Genomic DNA, 19,481 nt, shown 5'->3' on the forward strand with positions numbered 1-19,481 from the left:
TTTAAAATTTTCCATGCACTTCATCTAATTTTTCTTAAAAAAAAATAAAAACATAAAAATATAACAAGAACAAAATTGACAATTCCAAACATCTATAAATTATTTTGTTAAACATCGGGGGTTTTATAATTTTTAGACAATGAGGACTATTCATAATTATGTGCGGAGCTCATTGTAATTTACCCTTTAAACAAACAATGACTAGACAGATGAAGTAAAGGTGAAGAATCCATAGAAGGTAAACAGGTTCTTTAATCAGTTTATCACCAAAACAAAGTCGCCTTGTATGATTGGCGCTCTTTGAGCTTTAACCAACCCCTACATTTTGTAGAATCATCACCTACAATGTAACTAGGAATGGGGAAAAGGGAAGAGTCAAAACATCAGAAATTTTGTTTAGAAGCAATGTAACTCCGAGAAATTGAGATGAAAATAAATCCCAACTGAAGTAGAAGATTGCTCATCAAGATGCACCTGGATGCAGGAACTAGTAGTAGGAAGGCCTTAACCAAAGACAAGCCTAGAAATATTGGTATTAGTTCCTCAAGATAGTTCATTGAAGTTCATGGTATAAGGTATCAGGAGCGCCTGTTTTCACGAAAAATGGTCCTCATGTAGCAACTGTCCTTTCACTTGCTCTGTAATAAAGCATTTTCTGCACGTAGAATATCATGTATCCTTGTGCAGCCCTGACAATGTCGTCATTGACTCGAGTGATCCAAGCATCATCGCACTTGTACCATTGATTGCCTAATCTCAAGTATGTCACGTAATGACCAGCATCAAGTTTACCTGAGTGAGTGATGACAGCAAACAACTCAAATTGCGAAGAAAATTCACCAGAAGCATCTTGCTCATCCCCATCAAAAGGGAAGATTCTGTTTCCATACCTACTTCGAAGAATAGATGATGATAGGTAAGGTGCCATGTCTAGCGAAAAAGGGAACTGTAGATAACGGTCAATCTTTCTCGAGATTTTACGGATGGGAGAATGCTCAAACCGCTTAATATGGAAGCAAGAAACAAGAGGAAGCTTTCTTATAGACATTTGTTTGAGAGATTCCTGCCTCACTTGACATTGCTGGCAGAAGAATTTTTGGTCAGAACCCAATCTCTCTGGTCTTGTGAAATGATCAAGACATCCAACCAAGGTGGAAAGGCTGGGGCTCTGCCCAGAGTTCCTGGAATCTGCCTCATTATTGACAGAATAATTGGATTTTGTGGATGTCGCTTTTGCAGAACCAACCTGATTTGGTTCCAAGTCCAACGAGATATCTACACATGGATCGTATGTTGTTGATGTGAAACCACAGGACGTACACATGACATCAGATCTAAGGATGCCGGAAAATACACGGTGAGCAATACAACAGTCTCCACTGCCTGCACAGAGAACATGTAGATACAATGATATCATCAGGACAAACATGACTTGCAACATGTTCAGAGTAAATTTTCTCAGTAGGGCGTGCAAGATTATGGTAACATGTGAAGCTCATGATTCAGGCAAAGTAAAGGATGTTAACATAATCCAGATTCATTAGAACACAATGTAGGATAATGTTACAACCTAAATGCAGCGTGGCAAACAGGTTTAAGTTACCTACTACCATGGAACAAGGAAGTGCTGCGAGGACTCCATTCATTTCGTTGGTATAAATTCTCAAGAACTTCAAATTCTTGGCAATTCAAGTTTTCATGATTTTCAATCTCTGGACTTATTGTCAACATAAATTTATCAGAAGTTGGAATCCTAAAGTATAATTATAGACACGGGTGAAATCAATTGAGGCGTCTAATAATTAAATAGTAAGATTAAAAAACTAAATTGAATCATCCAAGTAACAATCATGTCACGACCTCTGAGGATTTATCGATACCACCTTAGTTTTTAGCTAGACAAAAATACCCAAAATGGATTGAATAACTTAATGTGGGAGAACCACCAGCAACATATTCTCAAAGAGCAACACAAAGTTGCAGCTGAAGGTGACTCTAGAGAATCCCATAAACTTAAAACCAAGGACAAGAATATTCTCCAAAAGATCAGGAACTCCTAATTGAAGAAAAGGTGTGACAGATTCTTGGCCAACACCAAAACATCCAAATGTTGAATCAAAAGGATTCATATTGACATAGCCTAATGAAACTTGAACGTTCATCAAGATCGAGGCCTGCTGTTTCTGACATAAGGACCCTACCAACAGCACAGCTGAGTTAGCAAACGAATTAGTGTGGCACAAGAACCCTATGATGAAAGCCAAGTGCACCGAAGAAAATGGGACTTACAGGAGTGAAGCAGATGGCAAGCTCGCGGTTTGAGTACTGGCCCTAAATCTGACAGCACTTGCCAATATGAATGTCTAAGGCAATTGGAAAACTAGACCAGAGTCCTGCATTTAGAAATTCTGTTACTCCATTTATTATAGTAGTTAGGGTTGCCTAGATCAGATGAGATATGGTGTATGAGAAAGTAGGATACTAGTGGATAAGATGACAAGAACTTGTAAGTTATCTTCTTATAGATTATCCCAAGAAAAATTCAAGCATCCATCATAAATCATCCAAAACAACAAAATGAGATATAACAGCGGCCACTTATTAACCCAAGCATATCAAGAATACCAACCTAAAAGAAAAAAAGACAAGGAAACAAATGAAATAAATCCTACATGTTCCAAAACTAATCATTCAACATCACCAAATCTTATCTCCTTTTTCCTCTTTTCATTTTTTATTGTTTGTTACCATAATTGAAATTGAACTCCAATCATGCATATTCAAGAACTACGGGAAAGTCCGCAACAAGAATTTTGTCAAGTGTAGTTCTCTGACAAACTGCCTGCTAGAAATAAAGAGTTGCGGAAGACTTCACACAATCAGAAATACTTGTTAAATCCATGAGCAGCAGTTTTAGGTGAACCCGTAACTCAACATGCCGAACTGCTACCAGTAATGCATGAAATTCTTAGATTCCTCTGGCTCCAAAATAAAACCAAAAAAGAAAATATATACATTTTTAATCTTAAACATAATATTCCCATTACAAGCATCTGACAGTTAATGTTGAGCTTGTGCACCGGTGCCTATGGGAGACTGGGAGTAAAAGGGCCATTCAGAAATTAAGGCCACACCAAATATAAATATTCCATAGGACGCTCGTTTTAAGACACATGTACCACATTTGAATAATGTGAGGAGAATCACAAGTAATTTTGCATCAGTTTCGAGTTACCTCTTCTCTTATTCACAATCAGGTTAAAGGTGCAGAACAAGCAGGAATGTTGGCTCTTACCTTGAATATGGGGTTTGCGCCTGTCTTTCTGCATCTTTTCATGAATGCCATCAAGCATGGAAATGAAAAATTCATGTGCATCCTGCTGTTCGTAACTTGCAAGGTTTGATGCATGCTGCCACCAACTATAACAAAAAAATGCAGCCCAATAAACATGTGTATCAAGATTTAACCTAGCTGTTTAAAAGTATAATATCCATTCACAAGTATAAGTTGGACAATGAACAACAGTTGTATCAATTGGATGGCAAACTTTCAAATAAATACAGACATAAGAAATGGCATATAAACTACTCAAGCACCAAACAGTATAAAGAATTAGATAACCAGAAAAGGAACCAAATTTCAACGGAAACGCCAATCTCTATGCACCCACAAAACGCAATTCATATGCAGACCTGTACAAGAACTTTGCTGGGCTGTACGGCATCCGATCCCCTGAGAACACTGCCGAGAAAATCGCATCCAGATCACACGCTAGACACAACTGCACGTTCTTATTATTGGCTTTATTAATCTCGGTCTTTCGAGTAACAATGGTTCTATTTTCTCTCTCGCAGTAGTAGCGGTTGTGCTTATCACTCAGGAAATAATTCCTCAATGGAGGCGTATGCAGCAACGCCTGCAAAACTGAGTTCATGAAACACGTATTTCCGAGATTGCTGAGACCTCTCAACCCACAAGGAAGCGGTCCCGGGTCAACTCCGAGTCGATTCACAGAGTCACCACCGAGTTGAGTTGGTGGCAAAGGGCTCGAGTTCTCAGCAATCAGGGCCTGCTCCTTGAGATCTGGGCTCCACGGTTTGTAGTCCACGCGCCTCCGCTTTCGAAGATTCTCCGGTGGGGGAAGGGGACCGATCCCAACGGCGACTTCCACGACAGCGGCGTCGAAATCACGATCGTATACTTGGTCCCTGCACGAGCAGCAGAAGAGCTCGGCCCGATCCACATCCACAGCGACATGGTGCAAGGTCTCCTCCGCGTGGGGTGGGGCATGAGCCCGACACGCAACGGCGGGGCACGACACGCAGGCGTACAGCTGCGGCGCCGCGCGGCCACATATTCCGCACCAGATGTTCTCTCCACGGCGGATGGAGGCGCGCCCGAGAGCGCGGACGCGGATACACTCCCGAAGATTGCGGAACGGGTCGGGACCCAGCTGTGATCTGAGCTCCGATAAATGCTGACAGGAACAATTAGGGTTTTGGGCAGCTGCTGTCGAATCCCTGAAACTAGAAACCGATTTCTGGGACTCAGCCGCCAATTGGATTTCCTCCGAATTGTTCTTCAATACAGTGAGCCGAATTTTGTGATCCGACGATGACATTGGGCTCCGAAACGCCCTACAGTTGAAGAATCAAATTCAAAATCAAAGAAACTTCTGCATGAACTACAAATATGAAGCTCACTCAATGCGGAGTGGCAAATTAGCAATTACTCATTCAGATCCAAGTGCATTCAGCTCATACAACAAATCTTCGTCACACGAGGGATTAATTTTTTGCTAAATCCAGGAGGGGGTGTGTGCCGTTGTTTGTTTGGAGTGTTTCAGTTCATATTTTTCCTAGTGGTAGTAAGCAAAAAGTAGAGCTAAAGGGAAAAAGTGAGGATAAAAAATGGTACATTTATCATGCGCTCAATTGCCGCATCTTCATTTTGCTTTTGTGATTGCTCTCTTTGCCTCAATTTGAATTAATTACAAAATACATTAACATAATAACAAAAATTAAAATTTACCTCGTTTTATAATTAATCAAAAAATTAAAAAGTTGTTTAATAGACATAATTTATAATATAAAAAAATTGTGGGACTAAAAAATATTAATATGTTGTATGATGGAGTTTAATTCAAAACATAATTAGCGTCAACTAGTACAAAAATTATATTTATATTGAAACACAAATTTAATTTGTTCGATCACCCGACTAAATAGGTACTTAACTGGTTGCTCAATTATGAGTCAAGATGCATAGTGGGTTGCGTTTAAGTAGCCCGTTCGAGTCTGAAGAACTAAAAAAAAATTGACTAATTTAGCCTAGGATTGACTAGGACTGGATTGGTCCTAGACTGGGTCTATAGGTCCGAGTTAATGGGCGTTCAACTAGCTAAGACTCTTTTTTTATTTATTTTATTCTCTATTTTTGTTTGTAACTAAATTTTACTAAAATTAAAATTAAAAATAATTGTGTATTTTATATAAATCATATTAGAATTAATAAAATAAATAATTATTTATTAAAAAATATTTTAAATTATTAAATTATTTATTTTAAAAAAATTATCTCTTCTTCCCCAACCACACCGCCATGCCCACCCTAATACCATTTTATTAAAATATCATTTTAATAAATAAATAAACTAATTTTATTAATTCTAATTAGATTTATATAAAATGCATAAATTATATTTTATTTTTATTTTAGTAAAACTTAGTTATAAATAAAAATAGAGGATAACTAATTTTTTAATTTTAATATTTTCAAAAAATTATACAAGTGTGATAATTTTTCAATTTAAACTTATAATCCATTAGCTAACTTTATTTATATATTAATTGAATAATTTAATATTTTAATTATTAAAAATTGCAATTTTATACAAAGATTCAATAAAAAAGTTATAAAATAATTTAAATTTAAATTATAAATTGGTATAATAATAAAAATATATATACGGGATCATATTACTCATCTTCATAAATGTTACTTTAACACCTTTTCTACCTTTTGATAACTACAGAAACAGCCTAAGGGCCTTTTGTGTCCTTAAAAATTATTTTAAAGGTTGACCTAGTCAACATGAGCATTTTTGGATTTTAAAGACAGCTAGGAATGGTTTATGTAATTTTTCAAAAGATAGGGATGGTTAGTGTGAAAAAGCAAATAGGTGAGGGAGTGTAAATGTAATTATCCTTTTACAAAATTGATGCATTTTTTAATTTAGAAACAAAAACTTTTCACAATTAACTTTTATAAAATTTCTATTAAAATATAATTTTGATCATAGTTAAATTAAATTCATACATAGCATAAGTGACACACTAATATGATGTTTATATAAATTGTTTTAATATATAGAAAAAAATTATTTAGCACAATTAGAAATTATTTTTAGTGACTGAATTCAATAATTCCAAAATTAACTTTGCTACCAATAATGATAATTTTTTAGTATATACGACATTTTGTTCAAATCCCTTCATATATTATATGTAGATTGAATAAACAAAATTATTATATACAACAAAAACAAAGTTAATAAAGTGAAAGATAATTAATACAAAGTTAACATTTTATAAATAAGGGTGTCATGTTGTTAAGAACCATAAAAAGAAAGTAATTCATAAACAAAACACTATATGGCAATAAGAAGCACATATAACATAAAATTATAATATTAAGAATATTTAATAAGCCAATAAATGGATTCAAGAATATTTATATATATGGAAATTTGTATGCACCGATGATAATTTTTCAATGTAATTAAAATAATTCAATATTATAAAAAATTAGAATTAAGTCAAAATTGCTCAATTTTGATCAAAAACTTCCTTCACATATTATATATAATAGATAATAGATATATTCCTTATTTATTTTGTTTTGTCCATTGTTTTTCCGTTTTTTTTCTCCTTTCAATCAAAGAAAAGAAACACAGACAGACGAGCTCTTCTTCCATCTCAAAACCCTAGTTTTGCACCGCCAGACCCTAGGTCTGCATTGTCGCTTGAAATACTAGTGCTGACACTGCCTAGAACCCTAGCGCCGACGCCGCCTTTGCTTACCCCCGCCCCTGCCGTTTGCCACCCTCTGTTGCGGCGCTTTGAACCCTCGCCCTGCCATGGTGTGCTTTTTCACCCCTTAGACACTTGTAAAAGGCGTGTCTCTACGCCTTGCAGTAAGGCGTGCCTTTCCGCCGCTATAGCAAAGCCCACCGCCATTATTTGAAAATGGCGTTGTATAACACTCAAGATAAAAGTTTCAAATTTAATAACAGAAAGGGGGTAGGAAAAGAGAATAACAATGAGGAGAAGATGAGAACTGAGATTTTACTTTATTTCATAATAATCTCCAATAACATGGTTTGCCCCTTTTTACATGGAATTGCAACCAAAATTCGGCAAACAGTATAAGTAAAAGCTACAATTAATTCTTCAGAAAATGTCGTTCTCAATCTTCTTCTTTCAACTTGCTTTGTACTAGTCCCCAAATTCTCAAGGTTAAAAAACAACCCAAATTGCAACTCCATAGCTACTTTCCCTACTCTTCTTCGTTGGGTTCCACGTGTCCCCTTGTCGGACCCTCTACAGAACAATTAGCCATGTCACAATCTCCTGATTTTTCCCCAATACAACCGCGCCCTAATCCTTTGGAATCGACGTCGTCTACTACTGAAATTGTTGATTTATCCTCCAATTTAGTTAGGCCCTTGATTAAACGGCTCGCATCCATCATCTCCATTGCACGGGTGTCACAAGAAGTCGCATTTCTGTTACAAAACATGACATTCCCTCCTTTTTGGGAGCCTTGTCCCCAAGGATCAAACCCAAGGAATTTAGTAGCCATTGCACTGTAATCTTCCCAGGTTGCTTGGTTTGGAGAGGCATGCGGCCATTGAATTAGCACCTGAGCAACACCCACATTGTTCCTTGGTATCAATCTCCTAATTAAGATAGCCACAAGGTACACTTTGAAGACTTCATCTTCCAATCTTGGAAGATCCACAAATGTAAAATATTTTGCTCCAATGTTCTCTTTCAGCAAAGAGACATGAAAAAAAAGGGTGAATTTGCTCTAGGGGGCAATCAAGCTTATTAGCCAACTTTCCCACTTTCTCTAACACCTTATATGGACAAAAGTATTTTGCAGACAACTCAGTTATTTCCTGAGAACCACAGTAGTTTGTCTGTATGGCTGAAGTTTAAGAAAAACTTCGTCTCCTTCTTCAAATTCTCTCTCTGGCCTCTTCTTGTTTGCATACAATTTCATTCTCTGTTGGGCTAGGTGTAAATTATCCTTCAGTAACTGCATGACCTTGACCCTTTCTTGCATTAATCCTTTCACTTCTGTGTGGTGATTCTGTAAATAAGGTCTAATAGATAACTGATAAGGGGGATAACCATATAAAGCTTGGACGGGAGTAGTTTTTAACCCAGTGTGTGTTGAACCAGAACTCTACAAGAGTCAGCCTTTGTGCCCACTTCTTTGATTTTTGATGACACATACACCTTAAGTAATTCTCTAAACACTGGTTAACTCTTTGTTTGTCCGTCAGTTTGGGGGTAATATGCAGATGACATATCTATGGATACCGAAGACAAAGTGAATAGCTATTTCCAGAATCTGCTAGTGCAAACTTTATCCCTACGAGTCACAATATTCACAGGCATCCCATATAACTTGTAGATGTTATCAAGGAAGATTTTGGCAATAGAGGTAGCAGTCTAGGGATGTTTAAGACCCAGAAAATGAGAATATTTGATCAATCTGTCCAAAACCACTAAGATTGATCCTTGCCTTCTGAATTAGGTAACCCTTCAATAAAATCCATGGAGATGCATGACTAAGCTTAGGCAAAGGCTGCAATAGCCCAGGTAAGAGCTATTATCATGTTTATCTCTCTAACAAATCTCACATTCCTTCACCATTCTTATATATCATTTTTTAAGGTTGGCTAATAAAATAGGGGTTTGATTCTCCGATAAGTTCTATTAATTCCAGAGTGTCCACTAAGTGCAGAATCATGCAATGATTTGATGATTTTATCTCTAATTCCCCCATGGCTCTTGATTCATAGCTGTAGTTAGGATATGATTGAACATCCACCACTTTTGCTTGAATGACTGTCTGGAACCTTGCCTCCACGCCATGTGCCTTGGCGTGCGTGATTTTGCACTTTTAATAACTATGCTCACAGGTTAACACAATAACGCCATTATGATTAGATGTTGTTTTTATCTAGTCAAGTTGTTGGCCCGCGCCACCCTTTTGTAAAGGACCCATACATAGACTATGAGATAGATAGCGATGAGGATTGGGAAGAGGTATACTATCCTTGTTATAGTAGTGGTTATTCTCATAATAACATTTGGAGCTAAAAATTTGATTAGAGAGGATGAACCCGGTGAAAACCTATCAGATTCTAAGAAGGATGAGGAATATGAAAGTGCAGAAGGGTATATAAAAGATGACAATGAAGTGGAAAGTGAAAATGGATTCTTTGTTCCTGATGAATATCTCTCCAAGAATGAGGTATATCTATCATTACACTGTGTCTAATTATATTTTCAACATCTCTACCATCCATCACTATGCATTCGTGTAACCATGTAAATGGTGAAATGCCTTTATATGCCTGTGTGTTTGGAGCTATCATAATATACAACATCGCTGCAATACATTCTTGAAACTAAGGAATAGCTAGAATGGACTTCAATGCACTTTACAGGTCTTTTGTTTCTTGTCTTGTGAGAGGTGGTACGATGTTGGAGGGTAAGGTGGTGGAGTGAGCTAGTTTCTTCATTTTCTAGAGATGTGCCCTTGTCTGCTTAGAAATTTATTCTCTTTGGGTGCACAAGGAGTGAAGGCAATCTGATGATTTGGTTAAGGAAGTAAGAAATTTGCCTAATTCTGAACAGCAAGTGCAGTGGCTGTTCAGAATTCCACACCTTGCTTCGGCAGTAGAAATATCTGAAGAATTTGACGGAGCATGCGCTTAAAAAGAACCAGCCGTTGATCATATTGAATCTTATGCATGAAAAAACCACATCGTTATCAACTAAAGAGCTCACTGGTTCAGAGAAGCTTGAGATGCAAACACTTGCTACCCATCTTTCAACTCATAATAATGTGGTGGATGAGGATCAAGAAACTTCCTTTGCCAAGTCAAGTACAAAACTGCTTACAACTGCTGCAGCTTTAGTAGACTCCGATTTGCCTCAAATTGTAAGTTATTCGTTTTGTTGCAGATTCACCAATCACACATTCCTTATACAGCTTCTCTATGTTTTTCTGGCTTGGTCTGTGCACTTTTTGTGCTAATTCCTACGTGCAAATGACTTGTTTAATCTTCCTAAAAAAAGTCGTACCTTTTGCAACTAACATTTTACAGATATCTGTCAACCAGTCATGCCCACATAGTATGGGAAAGATAACAAACTCACTGCAGATGATAAGGAATATAGTGCCGGCAATATCTGAGTTCTCTGATAATCATTAGCAGGTCACTGTACTTAACTCTTTATGATCCGATGATTCATGTAATGGTTTACTACCTGGTTATGTTTTTTCCATTATTTATGGAAATATAATTTTTCTTTCAACATGTATGATATGAAGTAAGGTCTACATCATATATTCTTTCCTTATGCACCCTATTTCTAATTTTTTGTTTTCATTGTATTATATAATAAGTAGCATAATTTATTTATGCTGAATATGTTAAGGAGCATAGAATGACTTAATATGGATGTGTAGGAGGTTGGTGACTTCAACTTTCTAGAATGTGACACCCCCCCTGCCAGTCTTTCGTGTCTCTCCCCGAGAGACACTCTCTCCTTCGATTCTCAACTCAATTGGGAAGAGTAACAGCATCATCTCAACTATGAGAGCTCCCCTAACGCTTTTGTGCTAACAGGGATCTGGCTAGGGATCGATGATATTGTTACCCTCCTATGCCTATAGCCCGTTCCTACTTTCCAACCAGGAAATCAATCAAATATTTTACCAATGTGAATATCATGTGGATATTATTTAGAAAAAGAATAAATTTATACTGAATTTTATTGTGCTTGCCACGGTTTTGATTTTCTGACTTTGCTACTTGTATTATTCAGGTTAAGAAAGAAATTCTGAGCAAGCATGGCCTCAAGAATTGACCTTGGTCCCAGCCTATCATGTTGCTCTGGTGGTAATACTTTCCCCCAAGAACAGTATGATCTACATGATTAAATCAATTTCCTTTGTATATTTCCATAAAAGACTTGTGGGAAGACAAATGGCATCACTATATTTTTGAAAAGACGCTTGCCTCCATCAGAGATGACTTTGAAACTTGAGTGAATCATCCCCACAAGGTGCAATTGTGCTTGAACCACCCTGTGACATCTCATTTGAACATCAATGAGCGTCTTGGGTTCTCTTTTATTTCTCATATGTAACTAGTTCGATCATCCAAGTGTTGTTAGCATTTCAAGTTTTGGCAAACGATGTTTTCCTAATAGTTTGTCGTCCAACCAAAATGATGGTGTAGGAAATGGGCTCTAACAGTTTCTGGAAACCTACGACTTCCTTCCCACCTGTATGAATGCTCATAACGAGCTTTGTTGTTCTCTTTTGGATGCTACTACCATGATAAGTAAATTCGTATAAAGTAAGATAAATATTTACACGTTTAGTGGGATTTGAAATTGTTTTTGGTGGGCAGATTGTATGTTGTGTAATTTAATCTTTTGTTATATTTTATTTAATTAAGTAAAAATTAATGAAGATAAATGAATAACTAATAAAAGAAACGAATAATTAAACCTTAAATATGCCTGAATAACAAAATATTGATATGTAATTAATTTTAAAGATATGGTAAAAGAGATAAATACGTTAAGATTATTTTCGTCAAGTACATCTCATTATAAGTTACTTAATGGAAAATTATAGTCCGGATTCGATTTGGTCAAACTCAAACCAATTATATGACACGTGCAATACATCATGTGACTGATGTACAGTTCAGAAAACGTGAATATCACATAGCAAAATGATATACTTGCTATGTAACTGCTTTGGTTCGATCGAATTTGATCTGGACAAAAATTTTCCATTACTTAAATTCAGTTAATTGTATAGATTTACTGGGGGGGGAAGGGTAAATTGCATACCCCCTATAGTTTGGCAAAAAAGTGCGAAATCCCCTTGTGTCAATTTTATAGGCGTTATTTAAAATACAACAAAAAGTCATCTCTCCTTTAGAAACTAAAAGAGAGTGTCTAACACGCGCCTATTACACAAGTTGGCTTCGATTTTGGTATTTTTTAGGATTACTTTATACGTGCAAATATTCATTTTAACACCGTTAGAGAAATAGGCATTTAGAGTTCACTTTGTTCCACCACAAGATCCCTGCTTTTCCTGGTTTTCAACTCAGATCTCACAGAGTTTCCATAGCTTCGACTTTTCATTCTCCCTCTGGGTGAGTTTCTTCTTTTGATGTTGGCTTTTCACTTGGTTTTCTTGGAATTCTTTTTATTTTTTTTTTACCCCTATTCCTTTTATCTCTTCCCGTATCTGTATTAAAAATGTAATGGGGATGTGAAAGACGAATTTTCGTTTCTTGTTGCTGGTGTATTGATCTGAATTTGTGGTAATTTATTCGCTAAACAAGTTGCATGGTGGTGATCCATCTAATGTGCATTGCATTTGTGGAATTCAAGGGATTTGTTGGACTTTTTGTCTTTTTCTTTTTGTATGGGTGATGGAGGGGTGAGTTATGATGGTGATGGTGGTAAGTTTGTAGAGTGATGCATGCATGACTTTATGGTTGTCTGTTTTGACTAGACGGAAAAGATATTTGTGGGTGGATCTTGAGCACGGGTGGCTTATTTTTATAATAATCTCATAGTACAGTATAATATGATATTTTATGATTTCATGAATCATGTTTCATTGGTTGAAAACTGAATATTTTGTCTTATGTTCTCTTGACCTTTGTAACTGTGTCAATGAAGAGAACAATATATGCTCATTGTAGGTTTCATTGTTTCGAGTTAGACTATGTCTTGATTCGATGAAGAGAACAATCTATGCTTGATGTAGGTGACGAGGTTTTGTTCTCAAGTTAGAATGTTATTCTTGAGTTCATCCATCGTCAAGATTGAGCCTGCCTTGTTCCCTATTTCTGTTGGAAGCATTGCAGTGGTGTGATTGTTGTCCATTCTACATGTGAGGATCCTTGGACTTTTCTTGTTGTCCTCTTTAAATATACTAAAACCACCAAGAATTGATACTATTTTGCTTCTTTATTTGCAGCCTGCAAAAATTTCAAAAATTTTACTTTGTGCCCTGATGATAAGATAAGATTATGTTAAGTGGGTAACATCTGGTTTAGTTGATTTTTAGTTGATATCCTTAATGCATGGCGTAGCTACACTTACACAAATAAAAAGTTCTAAATTCTTATTGAATTGTTAATAGGGCATTTTAGCTGTTTTTTTAATCTTGTTCCTAATCATTTACATTTCATTTCTTTGTGAAAACTCCCCATGATGTTCCCTCCTTGTGAAGGGCATGATTAATTACAAATGTTGATCTTGTTGGCCAGACATAGTAGTCTGACCAGGCTGCACTCGCGATGGAAAAGGTCTTCTAGATGTACTTTCTGGCTCACATGTGGAAGACCCAGAACATGGACTCATCGTCACAGTTTCACCAGTAGGTCATCTCGAATAATAAGATTAAATAAAACATTAGTAAAATAAATTAAATAATTAGATTATATATTAGATAAAATTACACTAATTTAAAACTAATTACCTTCATGCTCTCGAACAAAAAATGTTGGTGCTCTGGCAGCACCTGCCTCCGACATGGCCGGGGGTGAGGGAAACGTCCCCCCGCGACCGCGTTGATGCTCTTGTGGAACCGCCGGTCAGACCTTAAATTTAATTTGATATTAAAGAATTAATTAATATTTTTAAAATAAAATAATTAATAATAAAAAAATTAGGTAAATAAACTTACCTCGCGTCATCGAGGCTGATGTACTGTCCAGCTAATGGTGGGGGGACCGATGGGGGTGGTGGTGGCAGTGGAGCATCAGCTGGTGTGGCAGACTGCTGTAACGCGTCATCTCAGCAGCACATGCTTTTAGAGTTTGCGGGGCGGGGGATGGTGTGGGCGTGTTCGGTGGTACGCGTGGTCGAAGGAATGTTTTCCCGACCTGGGAAGCATTTGACTGGACTAGTGGCAGTGGCGGGCCACGACCATGACCACACGGTAGAGACAACGTACCACTAGACATCGTCTACACAAATTATATAAAAGTATTAGTCTAAAATTTTGGATTATTGACATTAATATTTTAATAAAAAAGAATACACTAACTCTTTTTATTATTATATAAAAATATTAATACTGGAGAAATTGGTCTAAATTAATTTTGTGATTATTTACATTATTATGTAAAAATATTAGTATATATTGTGCATATTGTTCTAATTATTTTAATTTTTTTGATTGATATGTGAGAATGTTAATATTTGGGAAATTGATCTAAATAATTTTGTGATTATTTACATTTATGTAAAAATGTTAGTATGTATTGGGAATGTTGATCTAATTTATTTTATTATTTTTAGTAATATGTAAAAATATTAATATTGGAGAAATTGGTCTAAATTAATTTTGTGATTATTTACATCATTATGTAAAAATGTTATGGGAATATTATTGTAACTTACTTTAATTTTGTGATTATTATTAAAAAATATTAATATTGGGGAAATTGATTTAAATTAATTTTGTGATTATGTACATTATTATGTAAAAATATTAGTATGTATTGGGAATATTGTTGTAATTTATCTTAATTTTATGATTATTATGTAATTTATTATTATTTATATTTATTAATAATTTATTGTTAATATTGCATAAATTGTTTCAAAATTCTTTATTAATGTGATTATTATGTAAAATGTTATTAAATCGCCTAAATTGCATAAATTACAGAAATTTGTGTAAATTACACATAAATTGCATAAATTACACATAAAAATTATAAATTTCATAGATTACACATGTATTGCATAACTTGTATAAATTATACATAAAAATTATAAATTACACATAAATTACATAAATTTACAGAAAATTAGAAAAATTTTGAAAAAGTATTTCCTGAAATATTTTCTAAAAATATTTTTTCGAATTTTTTTGAAAAAAAATTCAGAAAATATTTTTTAAACGATTCTTACAAAATTTTGCAAGGAAAATGGGTGGGGGGGGGGGGGGGAATTGGCAAGTGTTATCATGCAACATTCCACTCTACTTCAGTTCTTAGTGAATGCTTTCTTGTTCCAATACAAGAGATGGTCCGGGGAGAGGAATTGTCTGTGGCAGTCAAAGTAGCACGCCTTCCTACCATTGTATAGGTAGAATGCACGTGTGTCTTCCATACAAACTAGACACCCCATAACACCAGCGGAATTCCATCCAGACGCTATCCCAAAAGCGGGTAGGTCGTTCACAATCTGCATCAATGCGGCCGGCATTGGGACTGTCTTATTCTTCACACTATCATGCGTCAGTACACCCATATGCCATAAATTCTGCAACTCCTCGATCAACGGCTTCAGGTAAACATCGATGAGACGTTTTGGATTGGAGAGACCAAGGATCACCATCATCATATACTCTAAACTCATACACATTCCAGGGGAAAAATTGTACGGTGTAAGTATAATGGGCCAACACGAGTACAGACGACCATACTGCCCCTTCGGTGTAAACTCATCTGTGCACAAACTCAGTCTAATATTCTAGGCTCTGCTATAAAATCGGGATATGTCCGATCAAAATGCCTCCATGCCTCTACATCAAATAGATGATACATGGATTCCTCCTCCTTCTGATAGTTGGAATGCCTCGTCATTTGCTTGGCAGTCGCTTCCGAAGCATACACCTCTGCAGGCGATGGATTGACAGGTACCTAAGAATGACATACAATGTCTTCTTGATATTAGAATTCGCTCCCTGGTCGTCTTATACCTAGTTTCTCCACATAACTTGCAGTAGTCCAGATCAATGTCATCCTTCCAGTACAACATGCAACCATTCTTATACGCATCAATCTTCTCAACAGGTAAGCCAAGTCTCTTCAATTTCTTTGTACTATAGTAATCTTAGGGCAGGGTGTGGTTGCACGGCAATATATGATCAGCCTATTGCGATACTCGATCATACATATGCTGAGAAATATGGCCCTCGGCTTTGATGTTTACCAACTCAGCTACAACCCCTAATTGAGATTAGGTGGAACTGTTCCACAACGGTTGCTTGGCAGTATGTACTATATCGTGAAATCGATCTGCTATCCCGGATACATAATCGTAGGGCTCCCCACTGTAATACGAACTAGGCCCTGCATCAATAGGACACGACCTCGTACCATCATCAGGCACATCATCCTGGTTACAATTAGAAGATCAGATAGCCGGCCCAGTGGCACCAAAAATCATTCTCTGCTCCCAATCCATCTGCTCCACATCACCCTAAGGCATAATTATCTCCTGCATAGCATGAGAAATCCAAGTTAGCTCCTCCCACAACAGGGCCGCTGTCATGGCCTCAAAATACACCTACACCCTCTCCTCGATATGAGAAGTCCAATTATAATATTCCAGTATAAAACCTTTCATAAACAAGTCGAAATTTATCTCATTCGTGGTTTTGAAAACTTTATTTTTGTACTTCCAACAAGGACATCTAATTTTATCACCATCCATATATGGATGTTGAGGTTTCGCCCATTCTATAAATGTAACAACACTATCCTAAAACTCCGGAGTAGGACTCGCCCTATTCGGAATTTCTCATATATCCATCTCCTCAATTGTCTCAACACGATGATTAGTCCTACACATACACATATATATTATTATACCATTAAATTTAATTAATTATAAAAAATAACATCAAATATATAATCAAAATAACTCCAAATATCAATGAAAAATCGAGACAGAATTGAACAAAAGTACAAAAGTTTTAGTAGGATAGTGAGAATATAAAAAAATTCAAGAGAAATTTAGAAAATAAAGAGGAAATAAGAAGAATTGAAGAAGATGGTGAGATTAAATGAAAAAAGGGGACCACATTTACATAGAAAAAATTGAAACGGTCTTAGGAATGGGGATAGGAACACATAAATAGCCATTAAAAAGTAGCTGTTAATTTCTACTTCTTGAACGGTTTGTTGGACTATTAAAATATAGCCGTTGATGATGAGTTGATTTAGATTCAATAACACATACGAAATAATTTAAAGGAACCGTTTCAATTTGTACCATATTTTGGAATGAATTTAGAAACACATTGCTTATTACATAAAACGCATATTTTGAAACGATTTTTGGCATATTTTAGTAAGAGTGTACAATAACCGTTCTAAATTGTATCTCATTTTGGAATACATTTTCGAATTGTCACTTTTAGGTCATATTTTGCATCGGATATAGGGATGATTAGGTTGTTTCCGTTACTAAACCTAATATACTGTTCCAAACTGAGTTCCAACATTTTTTCGTTACTATTTTGGCACGGAATTGGAACGGGTTTAGTAATTGTCTATTTGGAACTCAACTTGGGACTGTTGGATCGTTCAGAATTTATAACAAAACAAAAATGTTCCACCTAACGTTATCTTTCAATTTTCGTTCCACAAGTGTTCCAAACACCGTTTCAAGATGGAACGGGCTTTGGAAGGCTTTGGAATGGGTAACCTGACGGTGTCAAATCTATATATATATATATATATATATATATAAACAATAACACTTGGCACTACATGCACATGTTTCTAAGAAAATAAATATTTTATTTTATTTTTTAAGAAACGTGTCTACTATTTCTTCTAAAAGTTTATGCTGCATTTTTGAATCAATTGCTGCATGGTATGAATTGCAACATTCGAAAAACAACATTTAATTCAAACATAGAAATGCTTCATGAAATTCCATAGAAATATAATGTAAACAATTTAGGTTAGATTAATTTACTACTGTCATTCAAAAAGGTTGATATACCAAATCCCACATGCAAGATAATATCCTATTTTATGTGATAATGTCTTTTTCTGAGTTGGATGAACAGTTCTTACTTGGATTTGCAGAAAGTGTCACTACAACTTGGCAAGAAAAGGACTATTCGCACAGAATCAATATGGTAATAAATCTGGTATTTAGGTTCTTGTGTTATTGCTTGGTTGCTAGTTAAAGTTTCTCCATTGCACACTTGGGGAAAACAATATTGTTGCAGGTGTACCACTCTAGTTTCATCGATGATGAACAAATTACTAAAGCATGTGGTTGCCCTTTACTTCCACTGGAAAGCCACATTAAAGGGCCAACTCCAGTTTCCGAACAAGGTCAGCTTTATTCATTACTAACAAATACAAAGAAAACCCAATGGATTAGTATAAAGTAGTATATGTTGTATGCAGATAGCACGGATATTGTGGATGAAGCAATTGCGTTCTTTCGTGCCAACGTCTTTTTTAGTAACTTCGACATCCAGAGTTCAGCTGATAAGCTTCTTATCTATATAACATTTTATATAAACATCGCTCTAAAGAGGGTAGAAGGGTGTAGAACATTGGCTGAAGGAACCAAAGCAATTACTAATTTAGAGTTAGAAAAGGTCCCTGTGCCTGGAGAAAATGGATTCCCATTCCCTGGACTATTTGCTCATCCACAGTCTCAAAAAGAAGCAGGTAAGATATTGTTATACGTACAGCGTTTATGAATTAAGAATATTTCAAGCCATATAAGAGTTACATTTGTCAGGACATGTTAAGATATGGAAAAAAATGTGTTTGAAGTATGACAGCTTTGTCTGTTCAAGGGACCATTTATCATATACATCGTATAATCTCTTGGTTATGTTGCCTCGTCGTGCAGAGCTCTTGAGAAACTATTTGAAGCAAATACGGGAAGAAACCAATAGGCGATTATTGAGCGTGGCATATAGATCCAATGGTACTCCAAACAAATGGTGGTTGGCATTTGCAAAGAGAAAGTTTATGAACATCACTATACCTTAAAGTTTGCTTCTACAGACAATACAATTAACAGGATTGACCACAGACTTGTGAACACAATCCAATTGAAGTACTCTACGTTCCCAATAAATGAGGATAGAACCGGTATTATGAACACGTATAATTTTGTGTATTTTCTATCCTTTCAATAAGTTTGTGATTGAAAAGTTTCCATCCAAGTGTTTTTAGACATGTTGAAATGGATTCTTTGGATAAAAGTTTGATCTGTTTCAATTCTTTCTCGTGCCCCATTGTTAACCTTATCTTCATCTTTAACTTCATTTATGCAGTTATTATTTATTTGTATGCAGTTACAGTTTTGAACCATGTTTGCTCCAGAAAACAAACCAGTGTTTGTCATAGTATCCCGAT

The 19,481-nt window shown here is 35.8% G+C and overlaps 2 protein-coding genes across 3 annotated transcripts; one reads left to right on the top strand and one right to left on the bottom strand.

Moving 5' to 3' along the window:
• Positions 1 to 210: 210 nt before the first annotated feature.
• LOC105162236 (ubiquitin C-terminal hydrolase 22) lies at positions 211 to 4,926 on the bottom strand. 2 transcript variants are annotated; one of them, XM_088880881.1, is made up of 5 exons: positions 4,734 to 4,926; positions 3,694 to 4,638; positions 3,296 to 3,420; positions 891 to 1,383; positions 653 to 792 (listed from the first exon to the last, which is right to left on the bottom strand). In XM_088880881.1, the coding sequence occupies exons 1-5, from the start codon at positions 4,751 to 4,753 to the stop codon at positions 789 to 791; spliced, it is 1,587 nt and encodes a 528-aa protein (XP_088737007.1). In that variant the 5' UTR covers positions 4,754 to 4,926; the 3' UTR covers positions 653 to 788. The 2 variants fall into 2 exon arrangements, with proteins under 2 accessions (XP_088737006.1, XP_088737007.1); XM_088880880.1 differs by having other exon boundaries at positions 211 to 1,383; positions 4,734 to 4,925.
• Positions 4,927 to 18,136: 13,210 nt separating this feature from the next.
• Positions 18,137 to 19,182, top strand: LOC105162234 (actin-related protein 2/3 complex subunit 3). Its single transcript, XM_011080228.3, has 4 exons — positions 18,137 to 18,235; positions 18,329 to 18,437; positions 18,513 to 18,782; positions 18,970 to 19,182. Exons 1-4 carry the CDS (start codon positions 18,137 to 18,139, stop codon positions 19,110 to 19,112), a joined length of 621 nt encoding a protein of 206 aa, XP_011078530.2. The 3' UTR covers positions 19,113 to 19,182.
• Positions 19,183 to 19,481: the final 299 nt, after the last annotated feature.

This window comes from Sesamum indicum, linkage group LG5, assembly GCF_026168435.1.
Source record: "Sesamum indicum cultivar Baizhima isolate 11 linkage group LG5, ASM2616843v1, whole genome shotgun sequence".
Taxonomy (NCBI): domain Eukaryota; kingdom Viridiplantae; phylum Streptophyta; class Magnoliopsida; order Lamiales; family Pedaliaceae; genus Sesamum; species Sesamum indicum.